General features: G+C 43.7%; 1 protein-coding gene across 3 annotated transcripts in view; it reads right to left on the bottom strand.

Moving 5' to 3' along the window:
• The window catches only part of ATG3 (autophagy related 3), a 37,131-nt gene extending 11,449 nt beyond the window's left edge, over positions 1–25,682 (bottom strand). Inside the window, exons 1-10 of one of the 3 annotated variants that reach the window (XR_010594011.1) lie at positions 25,377–25,623; positions 20,801–20,842; positions 13,733–13,782; positions 12,577–12,647; positions 9,164–9,271; positions 6,250–6,299; positions 4,136–4,214; positions 3,556–3,590; positions 3,098–3,253; positions 2,178–2,305 (exon numbers count right to left, since the gene is read on the bottom strand). Coding sequence is in view for 2 of the 3 variants with exons in the window: in XM_005294523.5 (XP_005294580.1) it covers positions 2,178–2,305; positions 3,098–3,253; positions 3,556–3,590; positions 4,136–4,214; positions 6,250–6,299; positions 9,164–9,271; positions 12,577–12,647; positions 13,733–13,782; positions 20,801–20,842; positions 25,377–25,448 (791 nt within the window). In the remaining variant the exon portion in view is untranslated. Of the gene's footprint in view, positions 1–2,177; positions 2,306–3,097; positions 3,254–3,555; positions 3,591–4,135; positions 4,215–6,249; positions 6,300–9,163; positions 9,272–12,576; positions 12,648–13,732; positions 13,783–20,800; positions 20,843–25,376 lie in introns of all 3 variants that reach the window. The other 2 variants (XM_005294523.5, XM_065573746.1) reach the window with 2 other exon arrangements.
• Positions 25,683–25,690: the final 8 nt, after the last annotated feature.

The following is a 25,690-nucleotide window of genomic DNA, read 5'->3' as shown; positions in this document are numbered from 1 at the left end:
GTAAGTCGGCTGCGATACGCCGAATTCAGCCACGCTATTCACGTAGCTGAATTTGCGTATCTTAAATCGACTCCCCCCTGTAGTGTAGATGTACCCCTAGTTTCTCTGGTGTTTGCGGTGCTGTCTAGTGGCAATAGCATTAACAGCACTGTCTGAAAGGACCAACAGGCTGCAGATCCTGTGGCTGCACAGAGGCAGAGATAGTGCTCCTCAACCACACACACCCACCCACCACATAAGCAGTGAGTGACCAAAAGCTGAACCATGCTCAGTCTCAGACTAAAGCTTGTTTGCTACCAGGTCACATCAAGAATGTCGATCTGTTCAGTGCAACGAAAGCCACCTCTAATCAGAGAGACACGAGGCAAGAACCACAGGAAGTGGTAGTGATGAGCCAGCGTAACAGCTACAGAAGCAATTTAGCTGGTACTGCTATACTCAGTGGCAAAGGGGTAAAAAGTCAGTCCTGTCAGTGCCAACCCTCCCCTCCCTGTATCCCCTCTGCAGTTTTGCAACTAGGAGACACCCCCACCCCCAGGGGCAGGTTGGGGGACTAGGGCTCCTGCAGTGTCCCTCCTCACCTCACCTATGTGGGTCTGGGGACACACTGCAAGGAGGAGCCAGCCAGAGACTGAAGCTGGCAGAGCAGCTGCACAAGCATTGGCTGTTTGCTCCAACTTCTTCCCTCCCCCCCACCAGGCTGTGGGTCGGACCCAATCCTGGGTCATGGAATGGAAGGCACCGGGTTGTGGCGGCTCTGGTCAGCACCACAGACCAGGCCATTAAAAGTCCTGTCAGTGGTGCTTCCTGGATAAGGCAAGCTAATCCCTACCTGTTCTGACACCTGAGGCGCAGCAAGAAGTGGCCAGAAGCAGGTCTGGCTCCTAGGTGGGGAGGCCACGGGGCTCTGCATGCTACCCTGCCCCGAGCACCAGCTCTGCACTCCCAGCTAATGGGAACTGGGGTGGAGGTGCCTGCAGGCAAGAGCCACGCAGAGCCACTTGTGTGCCTCCGCCTAGGAGCTGGACCTGCTGCTGGCTGCTTTCAGGGCACAGCGTGGTCCGTAGTGCCAGGACAGCGTGGCTGGCTCCAGCAGGGCGGCACAGCTGTAGCGCCGCCAGCCACCAGTGCTCCAGGCAGCGTGGTAAGGGGGCAGGGAGTGGGGGGGTTGGATAGAGGGCAGGAGAGTTTGGGGGTGGTGGTCAGGGTGGTCAGAGGGTGGGGAACAGGGAGGTTGAATGGGGGCAGGAGTCTCAGGGGGCAGTCAGGAAGGAGAGAGGGTTGGATGGGGTGGCGGGGGGCAGTCAGGGGACAGGGAGGAGGGATGGTTGGATGGGGCAGGGGTCCTGGGGGGGGCAGTCAGGAAGGACGGGGGGGGGTTGGATGAGGCGGTGGGGGGCAGTCAGGGGACAGGGAGTGTGGGGAAGGGGGTAGATGGGGGAGGGGTCCCGGGGTGGGGGCCATCAAGGAACGGGGGGGGGGGGCGGCATCAAGGAACAGGGGGGGGTGGATAGGGCAGGGGTCCCGGAGTGGGGGCCAGGCCACACACCCTCCTCTAACTGGCCCTCCATACAATTTCCAAAAACCGATGCGGCCCTCAGGCCAAAAAGTTTGCCCACCACTTGTCTAAGCATAGCTGTCTGCCACCTTCTGGAGTTGATGTGAAAGTGCAATTGTGAGACTTTTTTTTTTTTTTTAATTGGATACACAAAAACAACCTGTAGTAGCTTTCAAAATACAATAGGTTTTTGGTAAACAATTTACCTTCCCAAAAGATCATGCTAGAGTAGAATAAAAAAATATTTTTTTGCAGCAAAAGATCTAAACGAGAATAGCCTGATTCTAGACTTTCTAGAAGAGGAGACTCATGGAGAATACAGTTTTGAGACGCTACTACAAAACAGAAGCACAAAGGAAAAACCAAACCAATTCTCTTAATGCACATTTAGCACTGGGATGGCTGCTCAAACAATTGCTGACTTTTCTTCCCTCTGCAAAAGGGAACAGCTCATGCAGACAGACAGCTGTGGACAAGTGTCCAGGAAATGGGAATTTATGATTGTTTGATAGATCACAAGAGGATGGACAAAAGGCAACTTTAATTAGACAGAATGATCTTTTCACAAACATATCCATAAGCTGGGCTCAGTAAAGAAATACTGAAATACTGAAGATACCTGCATGGATGAACTGAACACATAGGTGGTGGAGGAAGATGGGGATGATTTTCAATTGTTACTGTTTTTTTGACATGATCTTGACTAATATCTTCATACATGTAGTCTACCGTTAAAGGCTGCCGTTGCTGAAAAGAAAAGAAATGTGTAGCAGGAACAGTGTCGCACAAACAATCTTTTCCTCCTACTCAGAAAGTAGGATAGCACTAAAGTAGCATTTTGCAGGTATATATGTTATCTCTGCTTAAAGGACCCCAGAGTACTTTATAAACTAAACATAGCACTGAAATCAAAAGTGGCAAGCAACCATAGGGACAAAAGCGAGAAAGGGGATCTTAATGACCGGGCAAACCTCTATTCTTATGAAAAATGCTGCAGGATCCATAGGATCCACACAGAGCAGATATAATACTGCATAGTACTTTGTTTACAGTACTGTGGGAGAACTGGGAGCTGAACCTGTGGTTCCAAGGAACCTAGATATTTCTAGACTGAGGCTTATATCACTAAGTCATCAAACTTACAAGATTCCATAGTGTAAAATGGAAGAATGCTTCGTTACTCAACTTCCTGCTGCCTGTGTACACTTGGTTCTCACACCTTCTTGCTTTACTGACAACAGATTTACTGGTTTTCATTCTTGTTACCCACGGAAAGCCAACAGCTCAGAGAACTAGAATCTTTTCTTTGAAGGGCACCATCACAACTGGTTATAAAGATCCAATTACAGGGCCATTCAAGGTGTGGTGAGATTGCTTTTACTTATTCTCACAGGCCCAGTAAATCTTGGCTGAAGTCCTGGCTTTACACTGATCTGCTCACTTCCCTTAAACACATATTTAATCAAGTTGCAACAAATTGACCGTGCTACCTTAACTGGTGAGTCTTAACACTGAGGAAAAAAAAAATACTGGTAATACCTCATCATATCCAAATAACCACAGCCTTGGAGTTTGGTAGTATTTGTCGTAAGTGATGTAGAGGTCATAAGTTCTGGTCTGCAGGATGGCATCTTCCCCTCCGACATCAGCTTTAGCTTTGCTAGCTTCTGCTATTTTTCTTGTATCAAGAGTTGCCTGAGTGTAAAGATTTAAGATAAAAGAATAAAGTCAATAACAGTAAAACAAATATTTAAGTAACACTATGCCTTTATTCACCTTTGCCCCATACCTAAAAAGGCATCTGAAGACCATGGTATTCTGATCAATGTGTCAGTTATAATATTCATTTATAACAAAAATTGGTGCTTTTAAAAGTTTTAGTAAATGCATTTAAAAAAAAAAAAAAAGCATATTAGCCATTTGACAGTGTTACCAGTTTGAGCACAAAGTAGAAAGGATGTTAATGCTGTGGAGGAGGTAGAGAACAGTTCACTCACGTCATCTGTCTCCAATAGCCCACTCTCTTCATATTCTGAAAGGAAAGAAAGAATGTCTACAAGTTCATGCCAAGCTTGTAATTGGTCATCAGAAGCTTAAAAATATGCAACCAAGAGTGCCTCCTTAAAATCTGCAAGCATCTAATATACATGCTTTATCCAAGTAGATTTCCTAATTTTCCCAGTACCATTAAACTACACCTAGACTCTCTAATACTGTAAATGTGACAGACTGTCTACCATGTGGCTCCACTAGACACTCATTATGGAAGCCTCTAGGAAGTCAGCATTTTTCACTGGGTGGGTTTCAGAAACTGAAGTTCGTGCACTAAACAGTCACAGAGTTGCCATGCTAGACTTGTCTATTCCGCTGCCTACTGACCTAATTTTCCAGTCACTGACACTTGTGCATTCCAGTGGAGTTGTGGTGGTGTAAACCCAATGCGAAAGGAGAATCAGGTCCAACATGGGACTGTTAATAGGCATTACATGGAAACAAGCAGTAGTGCTTTCCTAGAGAGTGCTGCCCTGGTTACATGGCTGAAATAAAGTGCATCCTATCCAACTTAAAAGGAAATACCTTCCATGTCAGCTGCTTCCCCTTCATCTTCCTCATCATCTTCACAAGAGGCTGGATGTCCTGACAGTTTTATATTGTCCTTTTAAGTTAAATTGAAAGCAAGTGAGAACAATGCTTTACAGACACTTGGATTCAAGAGATGCAATTCATCTGCCTTGGAAAGTCTATTTACAAATGAGTATTTTCCATTTATTCCTATGAGGCCAAACAACATAAACAAGAAAACTGATATTCACATTAGTAAGTACTACATTCTCAGGCATTTAAAGGTTTTTGTACAACATTAAAAATCCACTGAAAGTTATGAGATTCTGTATTCTCTTGCTTCCAGATCAACTCTGCTCAGGCTCAAAGTCAAAGGATGACTTCTGTAACTATCCATGTTGTAAATTCTGCTCTGAAAATACATTTACTCCTATATCACCACCAAGATAGAGACTCTGCCGTCAGAGCATAACTGATAAGCCTGCTGTTTCCCAAGCCATAACAGAATCCAGTTTGCTCAGTGGCACCACACAGACTAGACAGCTAGCAGGAAGAAGTTGTCAGCAAAGAGAAGTGTGACTTGAAGACATACAGAGCTGGTACATTGGGCAAGTCAATTTAAAGGAATCAAGTACAATTATATTTAAAACTGAGTACCTGGTTTAAAGCCTGTTAGTACCATAGCAAAAGCCAGTTGTCCAATAATTCCACACTTGTTTTAAAGCCATGCAAGATTCTCAGCTTGTTTGAGACTTTGATCCGTAGTCTGACAAGTTAGAGATCCAAGATTGGAAGAGAGAGATCCTGGGTGTCAATGGCCAACATTCCTCCCTTTCCATATAAAACAGGTTCTAACATTAAAGGTTCTATACAAGCTTGCTAAGTGCATAATGAACTGCTTTGGGATACAGTACCCGTGTACAGAAGACACTACATAAAAGCAAATCCTGTTCTAATAATATTACACAGGAACGCAAAGTTTTGCCATGCTGGATTGGGCCACTGGCCCATCAAACCAAGTATCCTGCAAAAAGCAGATTTTTTTTTTTTTTTTTTTTTTGCATCTGATGAAGCCAGTTACACAATGCAGTATGTACAGCGCAGATACTTCACATTCTGAAAGAATAGGTGAAAAGCAAGCCAAGTGCTTTTATTTCTGCTTGAAAAGTGTGTATTTGCCCTGGGCCCCGTAAAAATATTGTTGTACAAGACAATGTTGCTGGCCAGCTACAATAGGCCTGTAAGCACCACGAGGGACCACTGGTCTGTTGCAGTCCTTACCAGCCCCCCCCCCGCCACTTCACACACCAGATTTATACTGCTTTTAGATTCAAAGAAGCCTTCCAATTGCAGCTCAGAGGCACAACTCCATTTTAGTCAGGTTCCTTTAAGAGGCATTTCTACAGATGACTTTCGCCCAATAATGCTTTTTAAACATATACATGTTATTGTTGAGAATGGAAAGGTTCATGCTATCTTAAGTGCCTCTTCAGCCTTAGAGGAAGCTGAGAGCAGCTGGAAGTTTTCCAGATTTCATCTCGGCCCTATGATGATTTGAGAAGTATGATGGCAGTTAATATAAATGCACTAAAATAAGAATGAATTTAGCTACATTAGTGCCTCAGCAACTGGAGATAGAAGTTTGGCAGAAATGTGACTTGTCCAAATCAAGATGTACCTTCTCTAGACCTCCTTAAGGGACCAGGATTTTAAAACTATATAAAACTTGTTGAATAAGCCCCATTTTACCATATAATAGGACTTTTTGTTTTTAAATCTATCAATTTGTCAGCATTCTAATAGCTCTGCACATGCTCACCTCAAAGTTGAGGTGAAATCAGTTTCTAGGTGTATGTGGAATATTAGTGAATGTGTATGTTGAATGGAAATACTCCAGATGAACAGTGCCTCATTCCATGATAATGGGAGGGGATACATGCTTACATTGATATTATAAGGGGGTTACTAATTCAGTTCATAGCTCACCCCACCTTCACATATTTCCTGGCCTCTGTACTGTTCTTTCATGTACAGAATTAGCTCACATGGCTGTTTAGGGATACTATCAGACATCTATTGTAGTTTAACCTTCTAGTACAGTAAGTCAATATTCACAAGCTAACAAATACCTTGCTCTCCAGTGTGATCTCCTTAACTGCTTCTGTCCCACCTGCAATACCTGTTGATTGAACATCAACATTGAAAATAGTCCAAATTAGAAGAGCCTGTTTCTTTGTTACCAGGATGGTACAAATGGCTCAGAAAGGAGTATGTGATCCTTCCAATTACATTTTTATAAAATAACTTTAGAAACTGGAAGGACACGTTATTCAGAGCTGGACAAAGATTATCCCGCCCCCAAGCAGACTTATGTAGGCTAGTACAGACTAATCACATAGTGCAGACTTATGAGATAAGAGTTTTGATAGAGGAATCTTAAGCAGTTTCTGCACAAGTAATGAGTTGGGGGCAATACTTTAACTGATTATGGATAGCTCTTACCAATACATAAAAATCTAGATGGACTAATAGTCATACTGTACTACTCATGAACACTACCTTACACATAGTAACCTCAAGCACATGAAAGCAAGGTGCACTCCAAAAATAATAATTTGAGTATATGGCAAGAGCTACTGTACATTCAGAGCATCCTGTCCATGTAGCAGCCTTGACTGTGGTTGAACATGCTTCCTTCTTAGCCAAGTGTTATTTCTATAGTGCCATAAGTGTATAAAATAATTCAAACAAATAAATACTGACATGTCCATGTTCCCAGGAGCTTATATTTAAAAAGTAGCAGCTTGCCACTATCAATTAATAAGCATTAGGAGAAGAGGCTGATACTGTGGCTACACTAGAGAGCTTTGCGCCCTGTAAACACGTTAATGTAGCCGCTCTAAGACGACAGGAGAGAGCTCTCTCATCGGCTTAATTACGCCAACCCTGCGAGCAGTGGTAGCTATGTTGGTGGAGAGATGTTCTCCGGCCAACATATGCTGACTTAATTTAGTGCTGTCCAAATTGGCATTTATGTCACTCAGGGGGTTGGCTAATTCACACCCCTGATCGACATTACTTATGTCAACTTAAGCTGTAATATAGCCGGAGCCTCTGTCATTCAGAAAAAGGAACACCCGATGCATTGCCGCTTCTCTTCAACCCATCCCACTTATCCTTCTATTACTTCTTGTTTACTGCTGTTCTTCTCCACTGTCCCGTAACATTATATCACTCGGTTTCAATACAATCGCAGGTCCAATTAACCAACTGAAGAGGAAGAGGATCTCAGATGACTTCCTCAAAGATACAATGCATTATCTTAGGAGAATACCCATTAGTAGACAGCATGTCTTACCACTAAGGAAAGACACAGCCAGCATACTGGCAACACATCAGCAAATGAACACTGTTTGGGAACAATCATTTCAACTGGCTGGTGTAGTCATGCCTACATATTGTTTCTCCTGCCAGAACTGAAGGTACTCTTAGCTCTATAATATCCTAGCACTGTCAGATATTTTTGTTTACAGAACTGGTTCACAATATCAGTGAACCTCCCAAAAATCACTGGAAGATTTCTAGTGACAAAAATAAGAGTTAAAACATCAGCAAACACAGGATAAAGAAATTAACTTCTGGGGTATTCCAATCACACTAAGGAGTTGTTTTTCTTAGGGCATGTCTTCACTAACATCTGTGAAGTCACGGCACCAGTGCTGGGAGAAAGCTTTCCCAGCGCTACAAAACAACAAAAAAACAACCCACCTCCATGAGGGGAATAGACACCAGCGCTGGGAGAACTGTCTACACTGGCACTTTACAGTGCTGAAACCTGCAGCACTCAGAGGGGTGTTTTTTCACACCCGAGCGAGAAAGTTGCAGTGCTGTAAAGTGCCAGTGTAGATAAGCCCTTAGAAAGCCTCTAGGCTACAGAGCTACTGAGAGATGTTGCATTACGCAAGGGGTGAAAATGGTTTGAGTACTTTTGATACATAGAAAAGAGAGAAACTTACCTTTAAGGGCTATTCTCAAACACCTTCATCCTGGAATTTAAAGGTCAGCCTTCTCAGGCTGTGTTAAAACAATCATCTACTCTCAAAAGAAAAGCTGAAAGGAGTATACTATGGAAGAGATTTTGCTAGGCAGTTGGGAGTTAGACTGACTACACAGTAGAATCAGATGAACAGTTATTTTTAGTTTCTCTCTCACGGTGACAAAGGCATCCACTTAGCAGAGAAGCCTGTCTCTATGACTAACGCTTTCAAATTTATGTAAAGTATAACTCAATTTTCTGTACTTAACTACAGTTTCCTTTTATCATCCCAATTTATCTGAGGGCCCTTAGATACCTTCTAGCAACACTAAAATGTTGGGACTAGAGATCAAAGGCTAATCTAAGGTGGGGCAATATCACAGTTGTGTCACTGCTTAACTGAGATAGAGTCTTAACTGTTGCACATCTCATACTTAAACTCACTGACAAGGGAGGTCAGTATGCCATTATTCTTCAAATAAGGTGAAGAGAATGGTGCTTTTATTTCTCTCAGTATCTCTTTAGTAACAAGTTTGGTCCCCTGCATGGGATATTTACCTTACCAAATATAGTAATATGCATCTATTGTGCTTCTCAAAGGACTTAAAGCTTTAAGCATCCACACCTCCGAGATATTACCTCATTTCACAGAAACAAACACAGAGGTTAAGCAACTTGCTAATGTCACACACACACAGGTATTTAACTGGGAATCAGAGTAACAGCCGTGTTAGTCTGTATCCGCAAAAAGAAGAACAGGAGTACTTGTGGCACCTTAGAGACTAACAAATTTATTAGAGCATAAGCTTTCGTGGACTACAGCCCACTTCTTCGGATGCATCCGAAGAAGTGGGCTGTAGTCCACGAAAGCTTATGCTCTAATAAATTTGTTAGTCTCTAAGGTGCCACAAGTACTCCTGTTCTTCTTTTAACTGGGAATGTAACTCAGGAGTCAAGGTCTTTAATATTAGTTAGCAATGGAAAGTTAAAATCAAGAGTTTCAATACCTGCATTGTGAAATGTGTCTACCCATCCCCCATCACCATCATCTTCTTCTATAATTGCTTCCAGTTCATCTGAATACTCCATCTGTTTACACCGCTTGTAGCATGGCACTGTAAAGATCAGCAAACTCTTACAAGTAATAGGATAATTGCAATCACATACTAGACAGAGCAGAAACAAACTCACTCTGCAAAGCATTCTGCAGTGAATAAGCTTCCCCCAGCCCCTATTTGCTCTCTGTCGTACAAGTTTTTTTTTTTTTAAATAGGTTAAAAATACAAATGTAGACAAAATATCTTTACATTATACAATTTCAGTACATTTGGGTTAATCTTTTAGGATTTCCAACCTTAATTATTCACATGAATTTAGTGCAGGGGAAGGCAAGATGATACTTGGACTCTAGTTAAAGAGCTGGTACATTCCAGGCAGTGGTCACACAATCATCTTACATTTTTCTGCCACTTGTCATTGTGCCTCAACCCTGACCTGTAAGGGTCAGAAGGGAGTGTGAGTCTCCAGATTTTCTGAGACTGCCAACCATTTGGTGGTATCTGGGACCTACCTATCCATTTGTTTCAGGCATTTCACTGAGCAGCTTTTAGTCAGTGCAGATCTTGGCTGAATTTGAACATGCAACTTTTACTAGTTATCTGCTGGGCAGACTTCCACTTAAAGTTCATTAGTCATGTAAGTTACAGATCAGTTTGTCACCTGGAAAACTGCTGTTAACAGTAACATGGTTATTTAACAAGATTAGTTTACTGTCAATCATATGCATATGTACAAGTTGTGCTTTCTAAAATAAGGCTGTGTCTACACTAGCATTTTTATTGGCAAACTTTTTGTCAGTCAGGGGTGTGGAGGGAAAAACCACCTCCCCCCCCGACCAACGTACGTTGCACCAACAAAAGCGCTGGTGTGGACAGCTCTATGTCAGCGGGAGAGCGTCTCCTGCCAACATAGCTACCGCTGCTCATTGGGGGTGGTTTAATTATGCCTCTCCATAGAGCGACTACACAAGAGATCTTAGGGGCACAGTAAAAGTTTGCGTAATAGTACATATCTGATTTAAAGGCAAAACTGACCTTTTCATTAATATAAATAGAAAGATTATGGCTGCAACACTCAAACCCAGCCCTGGAGAAGAGAATTAGTACACAAGAGCTACACTTCATAAGCTGACTGTAGACCTTCTACAAAAAAACAGGACATGGGGGCAGGGTCAAAATGAAAACTAGAGGCCAACTCCCTGGAAACTGGTTAGTAGGGTGCTCTGTGGCATCTTTTCTGCAAGCATTTAACTTAAGTCAGAGGTTACCAGTATACCGTGGTCCCAGACGACTGAGCGCAAGAAACATGGAATCCTGGATTTTCTTCCTCTGAAGAGTGACCAGGAGAGAAAGGGCACCAGAAGACCCCACAGAAATTGCAAGTACATCACTTAGCCATGCTGTCATTGCTATTGCCTGCATAGCAAGTTCATTGCAACTGTAGGCAGCACTGGGGGGTGGGGTGGTAAATAATTCAATTATGTCCTCTGCAGACCACAGGGCATTCCACTGGCCCACTGAGGATTTCAAGTCTCCAAAATGGGCAAGTCAAGTCAAAGCATGGAATGCCACCTTATGAGGCCATAATTCCTTGTTGCAGGCCTTCAATTACATAGTTTTTGCAAGCCAGAACTGAGGGGGCTACATTGGCATTTTTGCTATAGACAAAATTTGACACAAAAGACAATGTTTCTTTTGTGAAAAGAAAGCTTCCCCCATAGTTTTGGCTCAGGTGCAAGTTTTCCTCTTTTTTAGAAAGTGGGGCAGTCAGCACTACCATTATACAATGCTTTAATTTTGTGACCATCAGTTGAGCTGTTTCACAGCAGAATTCTGCAGTTTCACTAATATGGTGATCTGAGTTACACGGTTTGCATGAGATTAAAAGTATGAGTGTTACCAAGTAAAGCATTTTGGAATACCTTTAGTAAGCCAGGAAGAACCAGAAGATCCAGTATTGGGGAGGGTGAAGGAAGAAGATTTTTAAGTTAAAACCTCACCATTGCTAACCATTGTGTGTGGAAGGGCGGGGGGAGAGAGGCAGAGGATTAGAGGAAGCAAGCAAGCAAGGAAAGAGAAGGAGGGCTATTTAGTAAGTGTTTCTGGACTTAAAGGTTTCAATTTCACAATCCAAGCTGCAATGCTGACCCCAAGCATATATTTATCATCTTCATGCTCGGTGACGACAGATTCTGTGAGGAGAGAGATCTGGATACTCAAGTTCAGACAATCTGCTGCTTGTGTCACCACAAAATTAAAATGCAGAAGATACAAGGGAAGTTTAGTTTCCATTATCAATTTTATGTATAGGGTATAATTTGGGTGCACAAGCATAGAATCATAGAATATCAGGGTTGGAAGGGACCTCAGAAGGTCATCTAGTCCACCCCCCTGCTCAAAGCGGGACCAACCCCAACTAGATCATCCCAGTCAGGGCTTTGTCAAGCCAGGCCTTAAAAAGCTCTAAGGATGGAGATTCCATCATCTCCCTAGGTACCCCATTCCAGTGCTTCACCACCCTCCTAGTGAAATTTTTTTTCCTAATATCCAACCTAAACCTCTCCCGGGTTGCGAGCTGCCAGCCTCCACCCCAAACCCCACTTTGCCTCCAGCATTTACAATGGTGTTAAATATATAAACAAGTGTTTTTAATTTATAAGGGGCGGGGGGGTCACACTCAGAGGTTTGCTGTATGAACGGGGTCACCAGTACAAAAGTTTGAGACCCACTGGGCTAGAGGGACCGTTGGTGCCCCATATGCAGCTCCGGGGGTCTGGATTCTCCCCCTATCAGGCACTGGCTTGACCCAGCATCCGTCCGAGGAAGCCTGGGGAAGGAGGTCTCCGGAGAAAAGCACAGGCTGTAGCTGGTGCTTTCAGCGTCACTCCCGGGTCGGGACTGGCCCCATCTCCTCCAGGAGGAGCTGTTCTGGACAGCGCCAGATCCTCCACTGGTGGACAGTGGCCAAGAACCGAGCCGGGGGCAGAAAGGGATGGGGGATGTGGAGGGAGGTTAGGGTGCCTTCGAAGAGCTGGCTGCAACTCCCTACTGCGCCACACTCCTGCCGCTGCCACTGCGTGCCTCAATGTTCCCCTTTGTGGTCGCAGAGGGGTGCTGACTCCATGGAACTATGGCTCTTGGGGTCCCACTGATGATCTGGCCCCCAAAATCCAGGGTGATTAAAAATCAGGAGAAGCGGGGGAGGGTCAGAGATCTCCACTGAGCTGAGGCTGGGTTTATGCTCCTTTCTATTTCCCTCACCAGGATTTAACTTAAATGTTCTAATAGGCCTACAATTATTTTCCCCTCAAGTCATTCACAAGAGCTGTACTGCATTCAACTCTACTAAGAGTCATTCTTACCATTTTTAGTTACCAAAAACTGTTTGTCTGTTGGCAGATAAGCCTTGACCTTTAATTCTTCTCCTGAAGCCCTTTAAAAAAAGCATACCACAAAAAAGTGAAAACTTGTTTTGTAGACAAGAACACTTCTATTTTCATTCTGTGTGGCCAGAAGACAAAAATACCACCTTCCTGCTTCGGTTTGAGATTAGTAACTACCACATATGTAGTAGCAGAACTTGAGATAGGTTGTTTTTGCAGTATCTCTTTGCAATTTGAAATGTACCAAGCTGACCAATGAGGTGATCCCAAGTGTGAGCAGGAAGGGGCTGGGAAGAAGTATATTTAAGAGCTTTCAGCAGAATCGCCTCACAACCTATTGTGACTCTTGCCATGCTGACAAATCTAAATCTACTAATCGTATATTGCCCACATGCATTGGTTTTTGGCTTGAACAATAATAATCTAGACACTAATGTCATGTTCTATCCACTAACCATTTCATGATTTATTTTTGTGATGCAAGAAAGATCCTGTTAAAATGTACTGAATACATTTTTTGTACATTCTCATTGCATTCCAGAGGTTAAAAAAAAGCCTTCTCAGAGTGATTATGGCATGTACATTCAGAGACAGACCAGCATTTTCTGATCTATAACTCAGCTGGATATGGACTCAAGATCAAATTTAAGTAGTGTAAGCTATTGTTTTTAATATGTAGGTTACATCAAGGCAATGACTTTACAAGTAGCCCTTTGTAATTTCAGTAACTCTCTGCCACCATGACAGAGAACATGATCTCAAGACTTCAGATTCCCAATAACCAACGGAGCCAAGAAAGGCCCAAGGGAGAATGAGCCTGCTATTACCATTAGAAATTGAAAGTATTCATACCAGAGTGGTCTGTTCAGAGAAACCATCCTGACTGCAGCTACAAATGGTAGCTAATACAAAAGCCTCCTCCCCAAAAGTGACTGTAATTTGGATCATGACAAAGATATCAATGGCATGGGTTCTACTGCCAGAGTTCATGTCTAGATTTAGTTCTCATCTACGTTAAATTGAGATATACCATACATTTTTGCATCTGATGCAAATGTAATATGACAAAAAAAACTTGCTGTTCCTCTAGCTTTCCGCACCTCTAGCTCTTTGTGCTTCATTCTCTTTTACTTACCATTGCCAAGTAGGACAGTGGTGAACTAAATGGTCTCCAGCTGCCACAAACTGTTTGGGCACAAAGAAAAAAGTGAAATATGTATGTAGTATAAGGAAACTCTTATAAACTTGAGCAATATTAACATTTCAGTTGTACAGAGATCACATTTTTGTAAGTGTGTTCAATGTAATCTTTATAGCGCTTTATGCTTTAGAGATGCAGTGAAAAGAAAAAGCATCTGTTTCCTCCAACTGGTGTAGACAGACACTGACTGATTTCTTTCATCTCGAGGAACCATGCAGTAAAGAGAGTCATAACTGCAAAGATGGACAGAACTTCCAAGAGTTTTCTCTATACCTTATGGCAAACCCGAAGAGGTTTATGAACATTTACCAGGCTAGATAAAATATACTTGTTGTCATAAATATAAAGGGAAGGGTAACCACCTTTCTGTATACAGTACTATAAAATCCCTCCTGGCCAGAGGCACAAAATCCTTTTACCTATAAAGGGTTAAGAAGCTCAGGTAACCTAGCTGGCACCTGACCAAAAGGACCAATAAGGGGACAAGATACTTTCAAATCTGGGGAGGGGGAAAAGGTTTTGTTTTGTCTGTTCTGTGTGCTTGCTGAAGACAGATCAAGAAGGCAAGCAATCCAACTCAGTTAGAATTAGTAAGTAATAATAAGGGAATGTGTTAGCTTACTTTTATTTTGGCTTGTAATTTTCCTTGTCTAGAGGGAGGTTTTTGTCTAGAGGGAGATTTATCCCCAGATTTGTAACTTTAAGAGGATCTCCTCTCTAGGCAAAACCTATGTTCTTGAGTTTTTTGTTATTCTGTAAAGTACTTACCATCCTGATTTTACAGAGGTAATTATTTTACCTTTTCTTTAATTAAAATTCTTCTTTTAAGAACCTGATTGATTTTTCATCGTTTTAAGATCCAAGGGTTTGGGTCTGTGTTCACCTGTACCAATTTGTGAGGATATTATTCTCAAGCCTCCCCAGGAAAGGGGGTGTTGGGGCTTGGGGGATTATTCTCAAGCCTGCCCAGGAAAAGGGATGTAAGGGCTTGGGGGGATATTTGGGGAAGGTAGGGCTCCAAGTGGCCCTCCCTAAATGTTTGTTTGTTTAAATCACATGGTAGTGGCAGCGTTACTTAATCCAAGGAATAGGGGAGTTTTAAACCTAAGCTGGTAAAAATAATCTTAGGGGGTCTTCATGCGGGTCCCTACGTCTGTACCCTAAAGTTCAGAGTGGGGAGGAAACCCTGATACTTGTTCACTCCACTATGAAGACAGTGGTGAAAAAAGCTAGTTTTATTTGCCCATGGGGAAAGTTTACTCTCTCCTATATCAGGATTTGACAAGGCTGCTTTATTAAATAAATGCTTGTTATAGTTAGCAGTACAGGCAAGTAGAATTTGGATTGACATTTATTTTTTGTGAAAGCTTTTCTTTTTAAAAAAATACCCAAATAGAAGTATTTCCTCATTCTCAAATTTTAACTAGAAGTTCTTAAAAACATTTCCCTGCAGTGTTCAAAACCAAACACTGCAACATGAAGAAACTGAAAGTGAAACGGACATCACTTATTCACTGTTAAAGTCGAGAGAAATGCAAGAAGTGGATACAAGTAGTATAGTATGGCAGTGCCCAGAGATGCCAATCATGAATGAATATCAAAGTGTGCTAGATGCAGTGAAAACATGAAAATAGGTCCCTTTCCTGAAGAGTTAGATTTTTAAAACTCTCTTTTAATAAACTGTTAATAGTAACTGAGATAAAGAAATTTCTTAATTATGTTTCTAGTATATTTTAAAAAACAACAGCATTTAAGAGCTACATAGAGTGAATATTAATGCAGTCTCATCCAATCATTTATTTGTCCCTTTATTCTGTTCATAATGGGAAGGAACAGCTGAAGTTTTAAAGCCATAGTGAATTTGTTTTGCTTGTTCTTTACAATGTTATTAGTTTTGCAAATGACTTACACATCTGTTGTTCCAGCTGCTTCCCCATTTTAAAATACTATTTCACAGTAACATGCTACTCAGCTGACTGAAACCCATTGCAGAATGGCGTCACAGTCTATAGTACACCTCTACCCTGATATAACGCTGTCCTCGGGAGCAAAAAAAAAATAAAAAAATCTTACTGCGTTATAGGTGAAACCGTGTTATATTGAACTTGCTTTGATCCGCCGCAGTGCGCAGCCCCGCCCACCTGAGCACTGCTTTACCGCGTTATATCCGAATTGTGTTATATTGGGTCGCGTTATATCAGGGTAGAGGTCTACTTGCACGGACTTTTTGTAGAATCAAATCACGTTGTATGCCTAATGTCCAGGGAACAACCAAAGTTCAGGATAGGGGCATCTGGTCCATTATTTGAAATGTATCCTACATGTAAACGTTAACGAAACATTTTTTTTAAATAATTGAGTGAAACAAGTATGATGTGTTTTATTCTATGTAAATCTGTTCCAGCAAAGGATCAGTTTATAACTTCTATGCTTTTATAAAAAAGTGAGAATAGTTGTCAGGCAAATTAACTATTGGATTAAGTGCAGATATAAGGGTCTGAATATAATTAAACAATTTTATATTCCTTTTAATCTTTGTAAGCACTTTGGGGGATGAAACACCATAGAAGGCTGTACAAACAAAGCAACTACTCTAATACCCATACTGAATCAAGATGGTCTAGTTTGCACAATACTACTTCTGACACAGGGCTAAACTCCCCCGTACCTTGTTAAACCCCATGTTTTGGCCCAGAAACTAAAGTGAATTTTCATTTGAGTAGTTTCCTCCAGTTCATACTACTTGGGGAAGGGCAGGATCCCCCTTCATCTAATGGAATGGGTAGTTACATTTGATACCCTAAACTTGCAGATACACCCCTACTCCAATATAACCCTGTCCTCAGGAGCTAAAAAAAATCTTACCGCGTTATAGGTGAAACTGCATTATATCGAACTTGCTTTGAACCACCAGAGTGCGCAGCCCCGCCCTCCCGGAGCACTGCTTTACCGCGTTATATCCAAATTCGTGTTATATCGGGTTGTGTTATATCGGGGTAGAGATGTATATAGTTTGGCCAACCATTTTCTCTTGTGCTCCAAAAACAATGCTAGTCAGCATAACAAAAATATCACAACATTTGTTCAGTATGGATAATAGATTTACTCCATGGAAAAGTAATTTCCTCTTTCTAGGAAAATGTCTGGAGACTGACCTCTATTAAAAGTAAAGTTTTACCGTAATGGGGAAAACAGTTTAAAAAAAAATTAAAAAAAAAAAAAAAAATCAGGGAAGACCTATAAAGCCATTCACTCATACATGAGAACACTCTGTATAATGTAGAAAACTGCAGCATTCCTTATAATCCTGTACTTGTTTAAAACACTTGAATGGATTGCTTGTAGAAGTGAGGAAAATAGGTACATCCTAACCATTTTAATGACATCGTCAACATAAGATGTCATTTTAAAGTGTTTTCTTACCTGGGTTAACCCTGTAAATTACTAAAATGAACTTTAAATCTCATTTGCTTTTCATCCTTCAGTTTTTACAGTGAAACTAAGGCAGTCAGTTTCACTTTGATTTCCATGAAGTAGTCCTGTGAACATAGGTTTGTGTTCACAGTACTGCAGGAAAATGTTTAACTTAAACATCCTTAAATATGTTAATACAAATAGTTTTCAGTAAGTGTACATTTAAAATTTCATAAAAGTAAGTCTGGTGGTGTCCTTTTGAAATGTTACTAGCAATGATTTAACAGAATACTCATGTGACATCCAAAAAAAGTGCTAAAATGAATTCAAATATCTGTTGATATACTAGAAACAAGAAGAGGCAGGATAGGAGTTTAGCTAGGTGATGCAGTGGGTAAACTAGCTAGCTAGCCACCTCAAGAGATATGATTAGACCTAGCTTTAGACCATAGGACCAAGTCACAAAACTGCCATAGAATTCATCATAATTTGCAATCAGCATTTCAGAGACAAAAGATTGGAACAACAACAACAACAACAAAAATGCAAGCCTGGAATTGAAATGCATTAGCAAGGTGGTACAAGTTTGTGGGCCAGCAAAACATGAGTTATCTGGCAGTAGGTACCCCTTCATTGCTTGTTTGCGTTACAGTTCACTGACACTCTCAAAGAGAGCACATGGGCGCTACCATTAAAGAGACAGCCTCTTATACACCTGACAGAATTTCTCTTTAAGAGCTACAACTCCTAGAACGATTAGGGATAGTGGAGGAAGATTTTTCAGAAGCACAAATGGCAGTTGACCCTTAAAAATCCTACCCTATATTGGTTAAGGCACCCAATCTTGGTGCAATGATTCACTACTTTACTCCTCTGACCATCTGCTTTACTATGGTCTGTTTCCATAGAGAGAAGACACCCTGTTAAAGCAGGTCTCTCACTGGTTCTTTTTGACCCACCTCCACTTTCCCTCTCCACACCCCTGCAGAAAATAAACTCAGCTATGGAAACCTACCAAATGGCCAAACAAAGAACCAACCAAAAATCAGTTCCTCCATGGAGCTAAAGATTGAGGTTATCTCAGTACATTTGAAGATACTTTATGTGGGTCTCTTAAGACACAATGTTGCCTAAAAAAGAAACACTTTCACAGCGATTAATTTATTTTAGAAGACTCAGAGCTGTTCTGTGCATCTTAATAACATGGGTCACGTTTATGAAGACAGAGTCAGAACCAGAGGCCCAACTGATACAACATACACCAAGGCAGAGTTAGAATAAAAAGCCGTAGCTCTTTGAAAGCAAATTACCAAGATACATGGAGAGCACATGAGCTCTCAACCTCTTGGGAATCACTACCCTTGAGTCTAGAGCAGTGGTCCCCAACCTTTTCAGCGTGGCAGGCGCCTGACAACTAGCCGCCAAAGAGCGCGGCCGCCGGACAAGCAGCAGCTGAAATGCCGCCGTGAAGTGGCAACGCGAAGAAGCGTCGCTGCTGAAATGCCGCCGAGAAGCAGCGGCATTTCGGCAGCGACGCTTCTTGACGTTGCCGCTTCTCGGCGGCAGGGTCCTCCCTTGTCAGTAGGTGGGCACCATGGCGCCCGCGGGCACCACGTTGGGGACCACTAGTCTAGAGGACAGGCAATCTCCTTACACATCCTGCAAGAAGAATGTATGCCATATGTCACACCAATGGTCCATTAAATCTAAGGTCCTGCCTCTGGCATGGATTTATATCTGAGGTTGCAAACAGCAAAGACTCCAGTGCATATAGCCAGCTGACCCAAAAGGGAAACCCCTTCTAATTAGGCACTCCTGTGCAGCTTTTCCCCACAGATGATAGGGCTAAGTGTCAGTGGTTCAGAGTTATCTAGAATTTTTTTGGGTGGTCACCGTGAAGTTAGAAGAAAATAAACACAACTACCTCAAAAGATTGTTTAGCACTAAACAAATTGGTTAATTCTATAGTACTCCAGCAGGCTAGCAAAAATGATCTCCTCTGGCACATAGTGTAGCTCAGTAGAAATGTTTCAGATGCCAATATTGGTATAATATTTCTGCCTCATTTATCTTCCTATGTTATTTGTCTGCCTTGCCACCACTATCTTCATTTTTGTCTGATTCTGTCTCCTTCCTTCTCTGCATTTGTCTTTACCTTACCTCTCTCCTTCATCCTCCCTACTTTCATTTTACTCTTTTGTAGTCTCTGCGTAGACAGTTTCAGAGACAACAGTTTTCAAACGCTAGCCCTTCCCATCCTTGTGTGAAGAGGAGGAAAACCAAAAAACACCATTGCATTCGATACAGAGAAGAAACAGGCCAGGAATTTGTAATCCTGGTTTCCTTTTACAACAGACTCCTTTGTAAGCTGCTACTACAGGCACTTACTGGAAACATGGCCAAGCTAAGGGCAGCCTATAGAGGAGTACAGAAAAATGCTTGTGCATGGCAGGTGGCCAACAATATGTTGTGACCCCACCACACACTCAGCAGCAGGTGAATAAAACATATGGCGGTCCCTGGATTGCTTAACGGAGGCGGAGTTTTCAATCCAATGAACTCTTTCCTGCTCCAACTTCAATGCAAAATGGAGCTGCTGACCCAGGAAAACCAAACCATCTAAACCAGAGGTGGGCAAATTTTTTGGGCCAAGGTCCACATCTGGGTGGGGAAATTGTATGCAGGGCAGTGGTTGGGGTGCGTGAGGGGGCGCGGTTGCAGGAAGGGGCTCAGGGCAAGGGATTGGGGCAGAGGAGGAATGTGGGGTGTATGAGGGGGCTCAGGAAGGGTGCGGGGTGTATGAGGGGGCTCAGGGCAAGGGTGCAAGAGGGGTGCGGATGGTGAGAGGCGGCTCAGGGCAGGGGGTTGAGGTACAGGAGGGGTGCGGGGTATATGAGAGGGCTCAGGGCAGGGAGTTGGGGGGCAGGGTACAGGAGGGGTTCGGGCTCTGGCCCCACTTACCTCAAGCGGCTCTGGGGTGGCAGCAGCGCGCACTGGGACCAGGGCAGGCTCCCTGCCTGCCCTGTCCCCGCCCCCGGAAGCGCTGCAGCCCCTGGGGGAGGGGAGGCAGAGGGCTCCGCGTATGTTGCCCTTGCTGCACCTCCAGGTACCTCCCCCGAAGCTCCCATTGACCGGGGTTCCCCATCCCCGACCAATCGGAGCTGGGGGGGGGAGGAGGCGGTGCCTGGAGGTAATGCCCAGAGCCCTCTGCCCCCCTGCCAAGAGGCCGCTGGCGGTGTCGCAGGCCGGATCCAAAGCCCTGAGGGGCCGGATCCAGCCCGCGGGCTGTAGTTTGCCCACCCCGATCTATACAATGTTCAGAGAAGGGTGGGTTCTCCCTCAGCCTATATTAGGATGCCTAGGGCTTGCGCCCCAAACTCCATTCCAAGAGGAATTCTGTTGCTGACAGACTCCAACAGCAGAAATACTTTGCACATAGTAGTAGCTATCACATCCTCAAATTTTCACTAAGTTAGCAGTTGCAAGAGTCAATTTAAGATTGATTATAATGTTATGGCAACTTTTACCACAAGTTATTACTATTTTAATAGCTTCCTTAAGTACATTTTATAAGTTCTGAACACTCACCTCTTCAGGAGTGATGACTCCAGTTTCTTTAAACTTTGACTCCTAGAATAAAGACAATTCAGAAACATTTATATCTCTGTTGACATTTGAATCCCACTCTCCAAGGCTGAAGAAACTCTGCTAGGCTCTGGTCCTGCAACTGTTTCTCTCTAGGTCAGCAATTCTCAAACTGTGGGTTGTGACCCCATTTTAATGGGTTCACCAGAGCTGGCTTAGACTTGCTGGGATCCAGGGCCGAAGTCCGAGGACTTCAGCCCTGGGTGGCGGGGCTCAGGTTATAGGCCACCTGCCTGGAGCTGAAGCCCTTGGGCTTCAGCTTTGGCCCCCCACACCACCCATGGCAGTGGGGCTCAGGCTTTGGCCCTTTCACCCAGTGTGGTGGGGCTCAGGCGTCAGTCCCTGCTCCTGGGCTCCTGTAGTAATTTCTGTTATCAGAAGGGGGTTGCGGTGCAATGAAGTTTGAGAACCCCTGCTATAGGTAGCTCTGTGCACCAGCTTGAGGGCAGTTGTGGGGTCAGTACCCTAGTTTGTAGCCAGCCTGCATCCATTTTCTATAGCACAGAACATTAGCAAGGAAGTAGTTCTTTGCAGAATCCAAGAGGTTATCAGAACTGCCACATAACTAAAGCATATTTTTCTGCAATTATAAACAGTTCAGTTGGCTAATAGGAGAGCTCCTGTGATCAATGCTATACTTGCTTAAGAGGCAGAAAGCCAATCAGAACCAGGCACTCTCAGCCATGATTTGTGTAGCTGCCCTAAGTACTAAACTAAAAAATATTAACGTAATGCATCAGTTTGAGATTACAAAAAGCAAAGAAGTCCAGAAATGACAAATGATTGTTCCCACTGCCAATGTGCCTTGGACCCATTCTGTAGAGATTTTATTATTTGCTTTTTTGGTGTATATATCCATCCCTTTATTGTGCGCCACGTGGAAACAGTTTTGAGTTTCTTGAATTTTCTCATGCTGTTTTCATTAACTTGTTCTCGGTTTGGACAAGGTACATTGCTATCTATAAGATTTCAGTTTACTTTTGCATTCAGACAGACATTTAGAAAGTTTGTTAAGTGTAAAGAACAGGTGTAATTCATGCTCATGTAAACCCAGAATACACAGAAAATTTTAGACTCCAGAAGAAATAACATCAGCACTGAAAGACCAGAAGTTTTCCCCCGTAATTTTAAGACTACCCAAGAATGAGAGAACCAGTAGTTATCCATATTTGGGATGTGCCACCCATCACCGTAATATTTGTGGTGGATTTCCTTTCTACTGCCCTGAACAGCCCTCAGATTTCATCATCAAGTCTCAGGCCTCTTTTCAACCAGTACTCTGACTCTAGGCTACACTTCCATCCTGTTCAATCCTCCAACATCATTCAGTCTTCAGTTAAGCATACATTCTACTGCCTCCACTGCCAGAGTTAATTGCCATAGATGCACAGCATGGGGCACAAAGTCCGAGGATGTCCAAATTGTCTCCTTCTAACAAGGAAGCTGAAAAAAGCAAAGTCTTCATATAAGCAATCTAGTCTCTCTCCTCCCCCTGCCCCCCCAAAGATGAAGGAAAAAAATATAATTTAAGTGCATGATTCAGATGAGACAGGCAAAACTCTTGTTGTACCACTGCGAGACAATAGAATATCAACACTGCATGCCAATGAAAATTCTCCTTTTAAGAGTTTGGAATAATACATAAATCTCAAGACTTTATGGCAGTACATTGTGTTACCGTATCAAAGTCTCAGAATGCAATGACCTTAGGACTCATTCCCAAGGTGCATCATATAGCACATACAAGTCTGAGATCCTGAGAGTGGGTGGGGCCAAAAATAGACCAGCCTGGATCTCCTGTCAATTTAGTGAAGTGTAAAAAGCTTAGCTTCTTTAGAAGGCAAGGCTACATTATGCTGCATTCCTAGTGGGTATTTTTAAAATCCCATCCATCTGTAGTAGAAAGAGAGCCTGAAGCAGAGGCCTGGTCCAAGACCTGAATCAAAGTCAGCAAAAGTTATGCTTTGAGCAAAAGTCAGGCCCTCTCAAAAGGAGATGCTTGCCTGTAAGTTCACTGTTCGGTACATGAACTCGACGCCAGTACTGCTAGCGTTGCTAAAATATACTGATTATGTAAATACATTCCCGCAGGCTAGGACAAGAACACCCCAACCTAGCACACGATAAGATGGCTTGACAGAAGTGATGACTAGTGATGTTTTGTCTAAAACATCAGGAGAAAGGTACAAGGGGTGGTAATAAACATCATGAAACACGTAAGGTAATACTGTATGCAAGTTGTTTATCTCAGATGGTTTGTTTCAGTCTATAAATGCTGGAATGCTTCACCTTAACCCTTTGTCCAGCTGCTGGTTCTCTGTCATGGGCAAACATGTATTAAGTTTACCCGTAGCACATATACGGAACTAATACTGTGCTTTGTTGGCAATAAACCTGGCCTAGCGCTTTCACCACTGAACAGTCTGTGGTCTTCTTGGGCAGTTCAATCGAAGTCTGCTGTGCGAGCTATCTTGTCAGAGCCTGTGCAGCACTCAGCAAGAACACACACAGAGCCAACAATTCACACCACAATTCATTTAGTTTTCAATTGTTGTTTTGTAGCATTCCAGTCTCTCACAACAAGCTATTCAAAGTGCAAGGATAGTGAACAGCATGTGTCTTCCTTTAATACAATGTGTTACAGGGGTTAGACGGGGAAATTTGAAGTTAGAACTCCTGGGTTCTATTTCTAGCACAGCAAGTGTCCCGTTCAGTAAACTTAAACAAGTCACTTCAACTCCCTGTGCCTCAGTTTCTGTCTCTATACTCACAGTTATAGTGATGGGCAATGTTCCAAAAACTTAGTTAAAACATGGACACCCTAATATTTACTTCACAGGGGCAAGAAAATTTGGTTATGAATGAAGAATGCTATAAAGTGGTCTACAAACAAAGATCTCTGATGTGAAGTACAAAATATGTAAGGAAGTTACATTATAGAAGCCTGAAATGATCAAGAGGAATGCGTTTTTGTTTTTTCCCTTAAAAGGGTCCCAGTAGAAACAACTCTTCTGAAAGCATGCAGTAAAGATCTGAAAGCAAAACTGTCTTCACTGTTTTCATTACCTGGACTGAGGAAAATCCAGAGACTAAACTGACAGGAAGAGAAGAGAATGGGGATTTTTTAAAAAAATCATCAGTTTTAATACCAGGGATTATTAGTAACAGAGGCAAGAATACTTTGCAGTAGGACAACTACATGTAACAAAGAACTAAAGTGACAGAAGTACCTGCATGTGTCACAGCTACATAAAGCACAGAAGTAGATAAAAGTATTTGCACATTACAAGGGTTTGGCAAGTATTAGACTAGGTCTAACAGAGCAACTAGACACCCACAGCAAGCACATGCCAGCTGCAGTAGTTTAGCTACTGTGTAGATATAGCCTTATTTAAAGGCCTTGCCAACACACAAAAATTGTACTGCTTAAACTACACTGGTATAATAAGAGTGGTACAATCCTCCTGCCAACCCACGGAGTGTGGACTCAGTTATACCCAGATGCTTATACCAGCATAGTTTTTTCTCTATAAAGGAAGGGGAACAAGCTATAGTGGTATAAGGGCACGTCTTCACTACCCGCCGGATTGGCGGGTAGCAATCGATCTATTGGGGATCGACTTATCGTGTCTAGTGAAGACGCGATAAAAATCGATCACTGATCGCTCTGCTGTCGACTCCGGAAATCCACCGCGGCAAGAGGCGGAAGCGGAGTCGACGGCGGAGCGGCAGCGGTCAACTCACCGCCATCCTCACAGCCAGGTAAGTCGACCTAAAATACGCAACTGCAGCTACGCTATTCACATAGCTGAAGTTGCGTATCTTAAGTCAACCCCCGCCCCGGGTAGTGTAGACCTAGCCTCAGGCACCTAGGGTGACCAGATAGCAAGTGTGAAAAACAGGACAAATTTTTGGGAGGAGACAAGGAAGCTATAGTTATGTATAAAGACAAAGCCCTTAGTATCAGGGTGGTGCTGATAATATCAGGACATCTGGTCACCCTAAAGGCACCTTTCCACCCATGAAACTGCACCTAGACTAGTACAACCCCTAGTGTAAACATCTCAGTACAAAGTCACGCCCCTAACCAACACAGCAACACCGGCACCAGAACTGTCATCGCCCAGGCCTAGGAGCCGGTACCCGAGGGCAAGTCACCGTTAAAGGCTCCCTGCCCACTTGTAGCCTAGCTTGGGGCACCAGCCGGGCCCCTCAGTGTCCAGGCTGCGCCCGCCGCCGCCTCCCGGCCTGGAGCAGAGCGGGCTCCCTCCCCGCGCTGTGACAGCCCCGCAGGCCCCGGGGCCCCGCTGGCGGGACGTGCACATGAAGGCGACACGGGGACGGAGCAGGCTGGGGGCCGTTTCGCGGCTCTCGCTGGGACACCAGCCTGCCCCAGACACTAGCGGGCTACGCCGCCGCGGGAACCGCTCGGGGGGGGGGGAGGGTCCGACGGGAAGAGGCACCTCCGGGCCCTCCCCCTCCCCCGAGGTCAGGCTGCGGCGGCCCCACCGGGCGGTACCTTGAGCACGGGAGTGAGGTACTCGGCCACCTCCAGCGCCTTCCCCTTCACCGTGTTGATGACGTTCTGCATCCTGCCGGCGCGCGCGGGGGTCCCTAGCGCCCACAGCCCCGCTCGCGCCACAAGCCTTCAGCAGCGCCCACCGCCAACCAGAGTCACATGACCTGTTCTCCCCCACGCACGTGATACAGAAGTCTAGAGAGGGAAAAGCTCCGCTCACAGCTTTATGCTTGCTCGGCAGATTGCCGGCTAGAGCCCAGAACGCGCATGCGCACGTGAAGGGCCAGTTCCCTGCGCGCACGCGTAGAATGGGG

Source organism: Chrysemys picta, chromosome 1 (assembly GCF_011386835.1).
Source record: "Chrysemys picta bellii isolate R12L10 chromosome 1, ASM1138683v2, whole genome shotgun sequence".
Taxonomy (NCBI): Eukaryota; Metazoa; Chordata; order Testudines; family Emydidae; genus Chrysemys; species Chrysemys picta.
Note: the sequence above shows the minus strand (reverse complement) of the source record. Positions and strands in the feature narration are given on the sequence as shown.